The sequence below is a fragment of the Myotis lucifugus genome, unplaced genomic scaffold (assembly GCF_000147115.1).
Source record: "Myotis lucifugus unplaced genomic scaffold, Myoluc2.0 scaffold_2437, whole genome shotgun sequence".
Classification (NCBI taxonomy): domain Eukaryota; kingdom Metazoa; phylum Chordata; class Mammalia; order Chiroptera; family Vespertilionidae; genus Myotis; species Myotis lucifugus.
The window spans coordinates 1-15,416 of NW_005873485.1; the positions used below are offsets into that span (position 1 = coordinate 1).

The 15,416-nt window shown below is 45.2% G+C and overlaps 1 protein-coding gene across 2 annotated transcripts; it reads left to right on the top strand.

Annotated features, from left to right (window-relative positions):
- The first annotated feature begins 1,151 nt into the window (after nucleotides 1-1,151).
- On the top strand, nucleotides 1,152-15,127 carry LOC106695726 (zinc finger protein 525-like). Of its 2 annotated transcripts, none has more exons than XM_014450488.2 (3): nucleotides 1,152-1,354; nucleotides 11,638-11,761; nucleotides 12,717-15,127. In XM_014450488.2, the coding sequence occupies exons 1-3, from the start codon at nucleotides 1,352-1,354 to the stop codon at nucleotides 13,484-13,486; spliced, it is 897 nt and encodes a 298-aa protein (XP_014305974.1). In that variant the 5' UTR covers nucleotides 1,152-1,351; the 3' UTR covers nucleotides 13,487-15,127. The 2 variants fall into 2 exon arrangements, with proteins under 2 accessions (XP_014305974.1, XP_023604792.1); XM_023749024.1 differs by lacking the exon at nucleotides 1,152-1,354 and adding an exon at nucleotides 3,347-3,407.
- The last annotated feature ends 289 nt before the right edge of the window (nucleotides 15,128-15,416 follow it).

A 15,416-nucleotide genomic window follows, 5' to 3' on the forward strand; every position in this document is an offset into this window, starting at 1 on the left:
GCATCCCAACCTCCTAAGATGGAGCCGCAAACTTGGGCATGTGCCTCGACCTGAAATCAAACCCGTGATATATTGCTTCATGGGTACACACCCCACCACTGAGCAACACTGGCTGTGCACACTATTCTTTTGTTATTGTTGTTGACTGTGTTACAGATGTCCCCAAATTTCCCCCCACACCCCTTACCTTTTTCCTCCCTCTCCCCCTGCCGCCACTTCTTCTAGGCCCTCACCACATTATTGTCTATGTCCATGGGCTATGCATATATGTATATACATTATTGAATTTATTTTCATTGATTTTAGGGGGTCAAAGGGAGAGGGAGAGATAAAAACATCAATGATGAGAGAGAATCACTGATTAACTGCCTCCTGCACAATCCACCCTCACACTGGGAATTGAGCCTGCAACCCATGAATGTGCCCTGACTAGGAAAAGAACCATGAGTTCCGGTTTCATAGGTCAATGTTCAACCTTTGAGACACACCAGCTGGGCTTCATTATTTAAAATTTATAAAAATACGTGTATTTTTTTTTCCTGTTGATACTATTACGAATGTCTCCAATTTCCCCCCTGTGTATATATTCTTGGTGGATCTCTTCCAGTCCTCCCCACCCTCTTTTCCTCGGAGATCTGTCAGTCTGTTGCAGTTAGCCAGGCCTCTGGTCCCATCTACTCCCTCCCCAGGCATCTCTTACTGGGCCACATCACCTTTTTAAAAAAATATATTTTATTGATTTTATACAGAGAGGAAGGGAGAGAGAGACAGAGTTAGAAAAATCGATGAGAGAGAAACACCGATCAGCTGCCTCCTGCACACTCCCACTGGGAATGTGCCCACAACCCAGGTACATGCCCTTGACGGAAATCGAACCCGGGACCCTTCAATCCGCAGGCCAATGCTCTATCCACTCAGCAAAACCAGTTTCGGCCATGTCACCTTTATTCACTTAAGTCATTGGTTGGGATGCTAGCCCTGCCCTGAGAGGTTGAGAAAACTACATTACCCAGAAGGAGCTGCACCCTTGTGGGCGGTGCTCAAGGGCATTTCCGTGTCTGCGCATCCGGTTAGGGCGGGACTTCCGCCTTCCTCTTCGCGGTGGCCATTTTAAACTTTTAGGTCTGTTTTCACAGACTCCCAGGCTTCAGGGCGCTGGTCGTGAGGAGAAGGAGGCCTGGGAGGCAGCGCGCCTGCCGTGCGGGGTGTGTCTGAGGCTCCTTGAGCCCAACAGCCCGAGATTGGGGTCCCCGTGGCTCCCGGACTCCTCTCTGCTCACAGCGTCCCCGCAGCCGGACCCCATTTCATCCTCCAGCCTTGGGGACCGGCCTCTCAGGTCCCAGCGCTCAGAATGGTGAGTCCCTCGTGGGTGACACATGGCTGAGGGGGGAAGAGGGTGAAAGGCTGCAGGGCCCCCTTGTGAGGACGTGATGGTGCGACTGCGCAGGGAGGAATCGGGAACCGGGCCTGTTGTGGGTGTAAACTTGCAGCCGTGGCCAAACTACGGCCCGCGGGCCAGATCCGGCCCGTTTGAAATGAATAAAACTAAAAAAAAAAAAAAAAAAAAAGACCGTACCCTTTTATGCAGTGATGTTTACTTTGAATTTATATTAGTTCACGCAAACACTCCATCCATGCTTTTGTCCCGGCCTCCGGTCCAGTTTAAGAACCCACTGTGGCCTTTGAGTCAAAAAGTTTGCCCACCCCTGCCTAAGCCCAGACTCCAAAGGCCAGGACTAGGGCTTTATGACGTTGACCTTGTTTTTGGCAACCAGTGTAATGAGTGCGAGGTCCTCCAGACACAGGGTCCAGAATGTGCAAAGGCTGGGAGTGAGGAGTGAGCTGAATCAGGAACCTGCAGTCATGTTTTTTAAAGTACAACTATATTTTTATTGATATTAGATGTAGAAAGGAAGGGAGAGGGAGAGAGAGAAACAGGGATGAGCAAGAAGCAAGGATTGGTTGCCACCTGCACAACCCCTACTGTGGATCCAGCCCACGACCGAGGCATGTGACCTCACCAGTGCACGGGTCTATGCTCAACCCACTGAGACACATCAGCCAGGACTGTAGATCACTTTAATACAGGGAATCATGGTCAATTGGTCATGGTAGTAATAGCTCAGGAGTGACAGCGTGAACCTGAGGACTGGCTTTCTTTTACTTTTTTAAAAAATTTCTTTATTGATGAAGTTATTACATATGTGTCCTTATCCCCCCCTTCACCCCCCTATTGTCTGAGTCCATTGGTTAAGCTTCTATGCATGCATACAAGTCCTTTGGTTGATCTCTCCCCCTTAACCCCACCCTCCCCTACTTTCCCCCTGAGGTTTGATGGTCTGATGGATGCTTCTCTGTCTCTGGATCTAAACTTTTTATTTTGATGTCGTCCCATTTGTATATTTTCTTTTTAGTTTCCATTGCCCTAGGAGCTGTATCGGTGAAGTTATTGCGTCGGCATAGGTCTGTTTTTGTTCCTTAGTTTATGTTGGTCATTATATTACATGAATGAGTGAGATCATGTGATATTTATCTTTCTCTGACTGGCTTATTTCACTTTAGCACAATGCTCTCCAGTTCCATCCATGCTGTTGCAAATGGTAAGAATTCCTTCTCTTTTACCACAGCGTAGTATTCCATAGTGTAGATGTAGCGCAGTTTTCTAATCCACTCATCTGCTGAGGGGCACTTAGGCTGTTTCCAAATTTTAGCTATGGTGAATTGTGCTGCTATGAACAGAGGGGTGCATATATCCTTTCTGATTGGTGTTTCTAGCTTCTTGGGATATATTCCTAGAAGTGGGATCACTGGGTCAAATGGGAGTTCCATTATAGTTTTTTGGGGAGACTCCATACCACGTTCTCCACAGTGGCTGCACCAGTCTGCATTCCCACCAGCAGTGCATGAGGGTTCCTTTTTCTCCGAATCCTCGCCAACACTTGTTGTTTGTTGATTTATTGATGATAGCCATTCTGACGGGTGTGAGATGGTACCGCATTGTCGTTATGATTTGCATCTCTTGTATGATTAGTGACTTTGAGCATGTTTTCATATGTCTCTTGGCCTTCCTTCTGTCTTCTTTTGAAAAGTATCTATTTAGGTCCATTGCCCATTTTTTGGTTGGGTTGTTTATCTTCCTTTTGTTAAGTTGTATGAGTTCCCTGTTGATGTTGGAGATTAAACCCTTATCAGAGATAACATTGGCAATATGTTCTCCCATGCAGTGGGCTTTCTTGTTGTTTTGTTGATGGTTTCTTTTGCTGTGCAGACACGCTTTTTAAAAAAATATATTTTATTGATTTTTCACAGAGAGGAATGGGGAGAGAGAACTAGAAACGTTGATGAGAAAGAAACATCGATCAGCTGCCTCCTGCACATCTCCCACTGGGGATGTGCCCGCAACCCAGGTACATGCCCCTGACCGGAATCAAACCTGGGACCTTTCAGTCCGCAGGCCGACGCTCTATCCACTGAGCCAAACCGGCTTCGGCTGTGCAGAAGCTTTTTATTTTGATGTAGTCCCATTTGTTTATTTTCTCTTTAGTTTCCAATGCCCTAGGAGCTGTATCAGTGAAGACATTGCTTCAGCATTTGTCTGAGATTTTGCTGCCTGTGGATTCCTCTAGTAAAGTGATGGCGAACCTTTTGAACTCAGCGTGTCAGCATTTTGAAAAACCCTAACTTATCTCTGGTGCCCTGTCACATATAGAAATTTTTTGATATTTGCAACCATAGTAAAACAAAGACTTATATTTTTGATATTTATTTTATATATTTAAATGCCATTTAACAAAGAAAAATCAACCAAAAAAATGAGTTCGCGCGTCACCTCTGACACGCGTGTTATAGGATCGCCATCACTGCCCTAGTATTTTTATGTTTTCCTGTTTTATGTTTAAGTCCTTTATCCATTTTGAGTTTATTTTTGTGTATGGTGTAAGTTGGTGGTCTAGTTTCATTTTTTTTGCATGTATCTGTCCAATTTTCCCAACACCATTTATTGAAGACACTGTCTTGACTCCATTGTATGTTCTTGCCTCCTTTGTCAAACATTAATTGAGCATAGTGGTTTGGGTCGATTTCTGGGTTCTCTATTCTATTCCATTGATCTATATGTCTGTTCTTGAGCCAGTACCAAGCTGTTTTGAATACAGTGGCTTTGTAATACAGCTTGATATCTGGTATTGAGATCCCACCTACTTTGATCTTCTTTCTCAGGATCGCTGCAGCTATTTGGGGTCTTTTTTTATTCCAGATGAATTTTTTGAATGTTTGTTCTAGATCTGTGAAACATGCCGTTGGTATTTTAATGGGAAGTGCATTAAATGTATAGATTGCTTTGGGTAGTATGGACATTTTAATGATGTTGATTCTAACAATCCATGAGCAGAGTCTATTCTTCCGTCTCGTTATGTCTTCTTTTATCTCTTTTTTCAGTTCCCTATAGATTTCCATGTATAGGTCTTTTACCTCCTTAGTTAAGTTTTTTCCTAGGTATCTTAATTATTTTTGGTGCGATGGTCAACGGGATTGCTTTTTCAGTCTCTTTTTCGGTAAGTTCACTATTGGTGTATAGAAATTCCATACATTTCTTGGTGTTAATTTTGTATCCTGCTACCTTGCCAAATTCATTTATTAAGTCTAATAATTTTTTGATGGAGTCTTTAGGATTTTCTATGTACAGTATCATGTCATTTACAAATATGGACAGTTTTACGTCTTCTTTTCCAATTTGTATGCCTTTTATTCCTTCTTCTTGTGTGATTGCAATGGCTAGTACTTCCAGTTGAGTAGGAGTGGTGAGAGTGGGCATCCTTGTCTGGTTCCTGTTCTTAGGGAAAATAGTTTTAGTTTTTGCCCATTGAGTATGATGTTGGCTGTGGGTTTGTTATATGTGGCTTTTATTATGTTGAGATATGATCTTTTATTCTCACCTTTCTGAGTGTTTTTATCAAGAAAGGGTGTTAGATTTTGTCAAATGCTTTTCCTGCATTAATTGATATGACTATGTGATTTTATGTGTCGGTTTTTTAATGTGATGTATCACGTTTATTGATTTGCGGTTGTTGTACCATCTTTGCATCCCCAGTATAAATCCTACTTGGTCATGGTGTATGATCTTTCTGATGTACTGCTGGATCCAATTTGCTAGAATTTTATTGAGGATGTTGGCATCTGTTCATGAAGGATATTGGCCTGTAATTCTTTTTATTGTGTTGTCTTTATCTGGTTTTGGTATTAGGGTGATGCTGGCTTCATAGAATGAGCTTGAAAGTGTTCCTTCCTCTTGACTTTTTTGGAATAGTATGAGGAACATAGGTTTTAGTTCTTCATTGAATGTTTGGTAAATCTCCCCTGTGAAGCCGTCTGGCCCCGAGCTTTTGTTTGCTGGAAGTTTTTTGATGACTGCTTCAATTTCTTCTATAGTTATTGGCCTATTGTGATCTTTAGATTCTTCCTGATTGAGTATTGGAATGTTGTATTTTTCTAGGAATATGTCCATTTCCTCTAGGTTGTCTAGTTTGTTGGAATAGAGTTGTTCATAGTATTTTTTAGCAATCCTTTGTATTTCTGTGGGGTCTGATGTAATTTTGCCTCTTTTCATTTCTGATTTTGTTTATTTGGGTCCTCTCTCTTTGCTTCTTGTTGAGCCTCTCTAGAGGTTCCTCAATCTTGTTTATCCTTTTAAAGAACCAGCTCTCGGTTTCAATGATCTTTTGAATTGTTTTTTTGGTTTCCATGTCATTGATTTCTGCTCTGATCTTTATTATGTCCTTCCGTCTTCTCACTCTGGGCTGTTCTTGTTGCTCTTCTTCTAATTCTTTAAGTGGTAGAGTAGATGATTTACTACCATTTTTCTTGTTTTTTGAGGTAGCCTGTAGAGCTATAAACTTCCCTCTCAGGACTACTTTCATTGTTTCTCATAGATTTTGGATTGTTGTGTTTTTATTATCATTAGTTTCCGTGATGCTTTTAATTTCTTCTTTGATCTCTTTGGTAACCCAGTCATTGTTTAATAGCATGCTATTCAGCTTCCAAGTGTTTGAATTTTTTGGATTGTTTTTATTGTAGTTTATTTCTAACTAGAGGCCCGGTGCACAAAAATTTGTGCACTGGGGAGGGGGGTGTCCCTCAGCCCCACTTGTGCCCTCTCTCAGTCTAGGACCCCTCAGGAGATAACGACCTGCTGGCTTAGGCCCATTCCTGCGTGGCAGAGGGCAGGCACATTCCCTAGGTGCCTGCCCCGCAGCTCCTGGTCGGGCTCAGAGCAGGGCCGATTGGGGAGTTGGGGCACCGCCCCCTGTCATGCACAGAGCAGGGCAGATCAGGAGGTTGCGATGCCACCCTCAGTCACGCTCAGGGTAGGGCCGATTGGGGGTTGGGGTGCCGCCCCCTGTCACACTCAAGGCAGGGTCGATAGGGAGGTTGCGGCACCACCCCCGTCACGCACAGAGCAGGGCGGATCAGGGGGTTGGGTCGCTGCCCCCGTCACGCACAGAGCAGGGCCTATTAGGGGGTTGGGAGCTCCCCCCTGTCACGCACAGAGCAGGGCCGATCAGGAGTTTGCGATGCCACCCTCAGTCACGCTCAGGGTAAGGCCGATTGGGGGGTTGGGGCGCCGCCCCCTCTCACCCACAGAGCAGGGCCAATCAGGGGGTTGGGGCACTCCCCCCTGTCACACTCAGGGCCGGGCTGATGGGGAGGTTGTGGCTCCACCGCGTCACACACAGATCAGGGCCCATGGGGGGGTTGGGGCGCCACACCCTGTCACACAGAGTGCAGGGCCCATCAAGGGGTTGGGGAGCTTCCCCTTATCAGGCACAGAGCAGGGCCGATCAGGGGGTTGGGGCGCCTTCCCCTGTCACAAACAGAGCAGGGCGGATAGGGAGGTTGTGGCGCCGCCCCGTCACACACAGAGCCACAGAGCCACAGAGCGATCAGGTGGTTTGGGCGCTGCCCCGTCACGCTGCTCCATGGGCCGGGAGGCCTTGTGGCTCCAGTGATCCCAGTGCTAAGAGGCCTCGCTGCTCCGCTGATCCCGGTGCTAGGAGGACTCGCGGCTCCACTGATCCCAGTGCTGGGAGGCATATTACCCTTTTACTATATAGGATAGAGGCCTGGTGCTTGGGTGGGGGCCTGCTGGTTTGCCCTGAAGGGTGTCCTGGATCAGGGTGGGGGTTCCGCTTGGGTGGCTGGCCAGCCTGGATGAGGGGATGATGGCTGTTTGCAGCTGGTCACACCCCCTTCAGGGTGGGGGTCCCCACTGGGGTGCTTGGCCAGCCTGGGTGAGGGGATGATGGCTGTTTGCAGCTGGTCACACCCCCTTTAGTGTGGGGGTCCCCACTGGGGTGCCTGGCCAGTCTGGGTGAGGGGCTGAGGGCCGTTTTCAGGCTGGTGGGTGACTGAAGTTCCCAACCTCTCCTTTTTTCCTTTTTTTTTAATTTTTTATTCTGGGATTTATTTACATTCTATGGCTGTCACTGGAGCTGAGAGCCGGCTTTAGCTGTGAGACCTCGGCTGCTGAAAGCAGGTTTCTGGGCTTTGTTTACCTTCTGTATTTGAAACTTTGTTGCGACTCCAGCTCTGAGATCCCGGCTGGCTGAAAGCAGGTATCTCGGGTTTTGTTTAGCTTCTATATTTGTAGCAATGTTTCTTAGAGAGCAGCTCAGAGCCCAGCAGCAGCAGGCGGGGAAGCTTGGCTTCCGCCATCACTGGAGCAAGCAAGCCTCCTGTTCGCGTCAGGTGCCTGGCTGCCGGCTGCCATCTTGGTTGGCAGTTAATTTGCATATCGCCCTGATTAGCCAATGGGAAAGGCAGCGAAGTTATGGCTAATTACCATGTTTCTCTTTTATTAGATAGGATGTTATGCCATTGTGGTCTGAGAAGATGCTTGATATGATTTCAATCTTCAATTTGAGGAAACTTTGCTTGTGACCCAATATGTGGTCTATTTTTTAAAATGTCCCATGTGTACTTAGAAGAACATAAATTCCATGGCATTGGGGTGAAATGTTCTGAAGATGTCAATTAAGTCCATCTGATCTAGTGAGTCATTTAGGATTGCTGTTTCTTTGCTGATAATTTTGTCTAGAGGATTTATCCAGTGATGTCAGTGGTGTATTAAAGTCCCCTACTATTATTATATTATTGTCGATCTCTCCTTTGATATCTTCCAGGAGTTTTTTTTAATGTATTTGGTGCTCCTGCATTGGGTGCATATATTTTTTCAGGGTTGTCTCCTCTTGTTATTTCGTTCCCATTAATATTATGAAGTGGCCATCTTTGTCTCTTGTTATGGCCCTTATTTTGAGGTCGATTTTGTCAGATGTAAATATTGCTACCCCGGCTTTTTTTTCTTCATTTCTATTTTCCTAAAAGATATTTTTCCATCCCTTCACTTTCAGTCTGTGTGAATCCCTTGTTCTGAGGTGTGTCTCATGTAGGCAGCATAGATATAGGTCATTTTTTTTTTTATCCATTCAGCTGCTTGATGTCTTTTCTTTGGAGCATTTAGTTCGTTTATGTTTAAAGTTACTGATAGTTATTTGTAGCCATTTTTATTTTTTGTGCCTGTGTTCCTTCTTCCCTTGTTATTTCTTCTTTTTACACCATTCCCTTTAGCATTTCTTGCATTGCTGGCTTGGTAGTGATAAACTCCCTTAGCTTTTTTTTTTGTATGTGAAGATCGTTATTTCCCCTTCAATTTTCAATGATAGCCTTGCTGGAGAGAGTGTTCTTGGATTTAGTCCCTTTCTTTGTATCACTTTGTAAATTTCCTTCCATTCTTTTCTGGCCTGATGTGTTTCTGTTGGGAAGTCATTAGATAATCTAATGGTTTAGAGCCCTTGTACGTAACTTTCTGTTTCTCTCTTGCATCCTGTATGATTCTCTCTTTGTCCTGAACTATTGCCATGGTAATTATGATGTGTCTTGGTGTGGGTCTTTTCAGGTTCATCTTGTTTGGGACTCTCTGTGCTTGCATGACTTTTTTCTTTTTCCACATCAGGGGAAGTTTTCTTTTTTTTTCTAAATATATTACATTGATTTTTTACAGACAGGAAGGGAGAGGGATAGAGAGTTAGAAAAAATTGATCAGCTGCCTCCTGCACACCCCCCACTGGAGATATACCTGCTAACAAGGTACATGCCCTTGACCGGAATAGAATCCGGGACTCTTCAGTCCACAGGCGGAAGCTCTAGCCACTGAGCCAAACTGGTCAGGGCCAGGGAAGTTTTCTGTCATTATTTCTTCAAATGGGTTTTCTAACCATTGTTCCTCTTCCTGTTGTTCTGGCACCCCTATTATTTGTATGTTGATCGTTTCATGTTGTCCCATAGCTCCCTTAGGTTCTCCTGCTGTCTTTTAATTTTTTTTTCCAATTTCAGTTCAGTTTGGTTGTATTCTGCTTCCCTGTCTTCTAATTCACTAATTTGGTCTTCCACTTCTAGTCTACTGCTGAAACATTACATGGTATTTTTTATTGCAGCTATGTCATTCTTTATTTCTTCTTGATTCTTACATAAGTTATTGATTTTTTTCATCCATCCTGTTTATGAACTGTATGACGCTTATTCTGAATTCTTTTTCTGACATATTGCATGCCTCTGTTCTACTTAGCTGCTTATCTGGTGATGCCTCCTTTTCTTTCCTTTGGGGGTTTCTTTGTGTACCCATTTTTTATCTCACCGACAGATCTAGATATGGATTCTTGCAGGCCCTGTTCCTTGGGTGGCAGTGGCTCCTCGGGCTGCATTTGCCCACTGGGCCTTCACAGCAGCAACTGCTTCTCAGTTGGCAGTGGCTCCTATAATGGGTGCTGTTCGCAGCAGTGGTGGCTCCTCTGGTGGGTGGGGGAGGGCTGCTCGCACAGCTGCTGCTCCTCGGACTGGGCAAAGATTTCTTTATATACCCGGTGAAATTTAGAGGTAATTGTGATGATCCAGATATTTAAGGGTTACAGTGACAATATCTTGTTAGGAGTCCTCTTATCAGATGTCTGGATAGCCACGACTCCTTTAGCACCCAGCTGGCGGGAGGCTCCCTGGCGCCCAGCAACCGCTGCACACTATGGGTGAGGCCAGAGGGTAGAATGCTTGCTGGCCTAGCAATAGCCTCACATTCTGCACCAGGACTGGCTTTCATGCTGTGGCCACTGTGGGAGGTGGTTGTCATAAGGACAGAAGTTGTCATGTAGAGTCTGGTGGAGAAATAATCATTTTGCAGTGGCAAATACCTTCAAAAGATGAGTGACCTGAGATTAATTGGAGGCCGAAGAGTAATTCAAATAACAAGAGTCTAGGGTTGGTACATACACGTTTTCTAAACTCTCACCAGGATGTTGTTGTGACCCTCAGTGTGGCCTGGCTGTGGGGAGTTGAAGTTCGTTTTGTGGATTAGCTTAGAGCAGTGATGGCGAACCTTTTGAGCTTGGCGTGTCAGCATTTGGAAAAACCCTAACTTAACTCTGGTTGCCGTGTCACATATGGGAATTTTTTGATATTTGCAACCATAGTAAAACAAAGATTTATATTTTTGATATTTATTTTATATATTTAAATGCCATTTAGCAAAGTAAAATCAACCAAAAAATGAGTTCATGTGTCACCTCAGACATGCGTGTCATAGGTTCGCCATCACTGGGTTAGAGGCTTGAGTGAGACTCACTGGGCATGGTGCAGAGGGCCATCGGGGCTGGGACTTGAGTGAAGGTTAAGTGAGGGATGTTGGCTGTGACTAGTGAAGGGACATCAAGTGCAGCATAACAGGAGATGGGCTATGGATATCTGAGATCTGATTGTTGTTCTTAATAGTTGGGGTTGAAGGAAAAAGAAAAGCAGTCATGGAGAGAGACTTACATAGCACCACTCAAGGCTGCCACTATGAGTGTGGACTATCAGATACTGGGCAGTACGTGATCCTGATTCAGTTTGGCAACCGTCCTCTGGACCACACATGCTGAGTAATAAGTAAAGGCCGGGAGATGAGTATGGGGGCAGGAGCTGTGGAAGTGCAGGTTTGAGAGAGGTGTGGTAGATGGAGTGATGTGCACTTGGAGAGGGAATGTGAATTCATGGCCACAGCACCATGACATTGACATAAGAGTGAATGAAGGAAGAGTCCATTTCTGGTGGTGCCTGGATGGAACAGTAAGGTCAATTTTAGGGTAATTGCCTGTAAAGAGGGGTGTGTGTGTGCCACATTCTAGGTTAAGAGCTTAGGTGCCATTTAACTAACCACCTGCTTTTTGTTGTTGGGAGTGACACACTGGTTGATGGGAATGAGATAGCATTCATCAGTGTTACTCAGGCTTGTAAATCTCCACTGGCATGGGTAAGGGTGAAGGGTAAGAGAGAAATAGATTATGGAGATGGGGACCTATATTTTTGGAAAAGAGGTTATTAGGAAATAATATATCCACGCCACGACAATTTGCACTACCTTTGAAGGTGTGCGTCTGGGAAAGAAGCTGTGTGAGAGAAGTGTTGTTCAATAAGAAGACAGTGGCTTTCGTGGGATGAAGGCCTGGTATTTTCTCGGATGTGAAGCGTGCAAAGAGCACATGGGTGGGGAATATGACAGACTTATAATCTTAGGAGTGAATCTGATCATGGGCTGTACTGTCCCCATTATGACAGGATGTGAACTTTGAGGACGTGGCCATTGCCTTCTCTGAAGTGGAGTGGGTGATCCTGGATGATGCTCAGAGACTTCTGTACTACGATGTGATGCTGGAAGTGTTTGCCCTTGTGTCATCTGTAGGTAAGACCTTCACATTCTCCCAGTGTCCTGAGGTGATGTCCTCTCTTTCTTTACACCTCAGGCGTAGCTTTCTCTCTCCCACAGCCAGAACATGGCCTCTGCTAATGTCCCCCTCTGTCCTGTCAAATGTGCTGTGGCTGCCAGGGATGAGCTGGATGGGGAGCCCTGAGTAAAGGACTCCAGGAACATCCCTAACACCCGTAACCTCAAAAAGTACAGGAAGTGTCAGGGAGTCAAGAGCCTAGCAGTGAGTTTAATGGGTCCCAGCTTGCACTTTCTCTTCATGGGAGGCTGACAGTGTCCACATGCATGGCTTCTACTTCTGCCCTCTTTCTCTTGGTACGCGTTCTTGTGCCACATTATGGTCTTTACCTACATAAACCATGGGCTGTTTTGGTAAGGCCCCCGTTCAAATGTATGTAATATTCTCTTCCCTGAATACTATAGCAAGCTGTTTAGCTCTGGCCCAGTGCAGACTACTCACTTCTTCATCACCTGTTCATCTGCATTGGTGCCTCTGCAGTAATCTGCAACGTTGACTTGTACATGTGATATGTGCATAGAAGTGCTAATTAGTCCTTGAAACCAGCTACTCCTTTATTGTATTTTACTTGGAGTAAGACCTAAACAACTTCTTCCACAGCTCCCCCCCACCCCCCATCCCCGGTAAACAATACCTGCACAATGCTGTTAGTTGAAGGATGGGCTGGAGATCCATATTCTCATCCATGTGGTGCTTGCCATGTTTGTGTCATATTTCTGGTGAGGCCTCCCTGTTTTGTGATCTTCATTAGCGTAGAAAGTCACAAGAGCCTGTTATTAATCCTTCCTGCACATCTCTTATTTTCAGACAATTGCATGGAACCAACGTGTGATGTGTAACACACTTTTGCAATGGGACTTCCCCCTGCCACCACATTCAACATTCATTTCCTCACCATTTCTCACTTTTCAGGTTGTTGGCATAAAATGGAAGATGAGGAGGCCCCTTCTGATCAGCAAGTATGTATACAAGGCAAGTCACAGGTCAGGACTTCTAAGACAGCTCCAGTCACCCATAAGAACCATCTCTGTAAGCAGTGTTTCTCTCTGTTACAACATATTTTGCACCCGACTGGGTCACATGCAGCATACTTTGAGCAGAAAGCCTTCTGTAGCGACGCATGTGTTGGAGAATTCTGTTTCAGTGTAAACCCTCACCAGCAACAAAAGAATGAATGTGGAGAGGGGCCCTGGAAAGAAGCTATGGACGGGGCCTCTTTTGTGAGCAGGTGCAGCTTCTCCTTACCTTCGGTGCCTTCAACCAGCAGGGAGGTTGGGGAAGACTTGCAATCCAACTCAGAGCTTCCCCAGCACCAGGTCACTCTCAACGCTGAGGAGCTACACTGTGGCAGTGAGATTTCACAGGAATTTCTCAGTGGAAAAAGTCATCACCGGTGGGATGAATGTGGAAACGCTGCCAGCCACAACCTGAAAGTTGTTCAGTGTCAGGGTGTGTGTTCTGGAGAACTGATTTATGAATGTAACAGGTATAGGAAAGTGTTTAGACAAAACTTTAATGTCATTCGACACAAGGGAGTTCACACTGGAGAAAAGCAGTATCAGTGTAATGAATGTGGGAAGTTCTTCAGAAAAAGACCTTCACTCATTAGACACCAGAGAGTTCACACTGGAGAGAACATATGTGTGCAAACATTGTGGGAAGTCTTTCAGTTACAACTCTAAACTCAAAAGACACAACAGAGTTCACACAGGAGAAAAGCCATATAAGTGCAGTGAATGTGGGATATCCTTTCGTCAGAAGCCCCACCTCAAGGTACACCTCAGAGTTCACACTGGACAGAAACCATATGAGTGTAGACATTGTGGACAATCCTTCAGCTCCAAGTCTAACCTCAGACAACACAACAGCGTTCACACAGGAGAAAAGCCATATGAGTGCAGTGAATGTGGGATGTCCTTTCGTAGAAGGTCTCAGATCACTAGTCACCTCAGAGTTCACACCGGAGAGAAGCCGTATGAGTGTCGAGAATGTGGGATGTCCTTTCGTAAAAGAGCTAAGCTCAGTGTACACCTCAGAGTTCACAGTGGGGAGAAGCCATATGAGTGTAGAGAATGTGGGAAATCCTTCCGTTACAGGTCTAACCTCAGACAACACAACAGCATTCACACTGGAATAAAGCCATATAAGTGCAGAGAATGTGGGATGTCCTTTCGTATAAAGGCTCAGCTCACTGTACACCTCAGAGTTCACACTGGACAGAAACCATATAAGTGCAGACATTGTGAGAAATCCTTCCATTACAGGTCTGACCTCAGACGACACAACAGCGTTCACACAGGAGAAAAGCCATATAAGTGCAGAGAATGTCGGATGTCCTTTCGTATACGGGATCACCTCACTAAACACCTCAGAGTTCACAATGGAGAGAAGTCATATGAGTGTACAGAATGTGGGATGTCCTTTCGTACAAGGGCTCAGCTCACTGTACACCTCAGAGTTCACACTGGAGAGAAGCCACATGAGTGTACTGAATGTGGGAAGTCTTTTAGCCGAAAAGCCTACCTTAATAAACATCTGAGAGTTCACACTGGAGAGAAGTGTTAAATGTGCAGGGAATGTTTCCTTTTATTCACTTAGAATAACAACAATGAAGGAGACTCTTTGCGACCTATTTTCCTGAATTTAAACCCCTTTTAATGGAACATACACTCTTCTAGATTCCTCATGTTTCCAGTACAGGTGAAGCTTAAACGAGGTGCATTGCACTTTGTAACATGCCCAGGTCTTCTACCCGATTGATGTGTGGCGGAAGAGATTTCACCTCTACCACCTGGCTCACCTGAAGAGTGTGTATCAGTCCCAACTGTTGTGTGCTCAGGAGAAATGTATTCTGTGTTGTCACTTGTGCTTGAGAACATTAAGAACCCTCCGCTCCTGACAGGATCTTCATTTATCTCCGAGGAGGTAATGCACCTGACCCGGGGTTCATACAGGGGACCTTCCAGCTAAGAAGTGTGGCCTCTGTCAGGGACATGTGGTTCTCACATTATGCTGTGATGAATTGTTTCAAATTCTGATTCACCAACCTGCAAACCGCCTTGTCCCGTTTTCTGGTTTGTGATCTTTAGTAAAGGTATTTTTTCTTTAGTACCTTTAATTTTCTTGGTTATATTCACCCCCAGGGATGATTTTCATGCACTATTGTGGTCTACGTTGTATAATTTACAGATATTGTGTGGATCCCAACGTTTCTGTGCTTTAGGAGGGACAGCATAGAGCCAGGAAATCACTCTTTGACCAATATTGGCTTTTAGTGCATTGCTGCCCACGGCCTTGAAATAAAGACTGCGTGACTTTGTGGTTCTTATTTGCAGGTTTGATCCTGGCCCCATGGAGCTTTGTAGGAGGCATCTAATTTTTCCTTCTCTCTCACATTGATGTCTCTCCCAGTCTTTCCCTTCCTCTCCCCCTCCCCTGGCACTCTGTCTGAAAATCAATGAAAAAATATCCTCAGGTGAGGATTACCAAAAACTCCAAACATTCACCCTGGTGCCCTGAGATGGGGCCTCTGCCGGCATAACCCACCTTTGCTCACTCCTGCATTTACCTGGGATGTTCCCACTGCAGGTGGGCTCACTGTGCCCTTCCCAG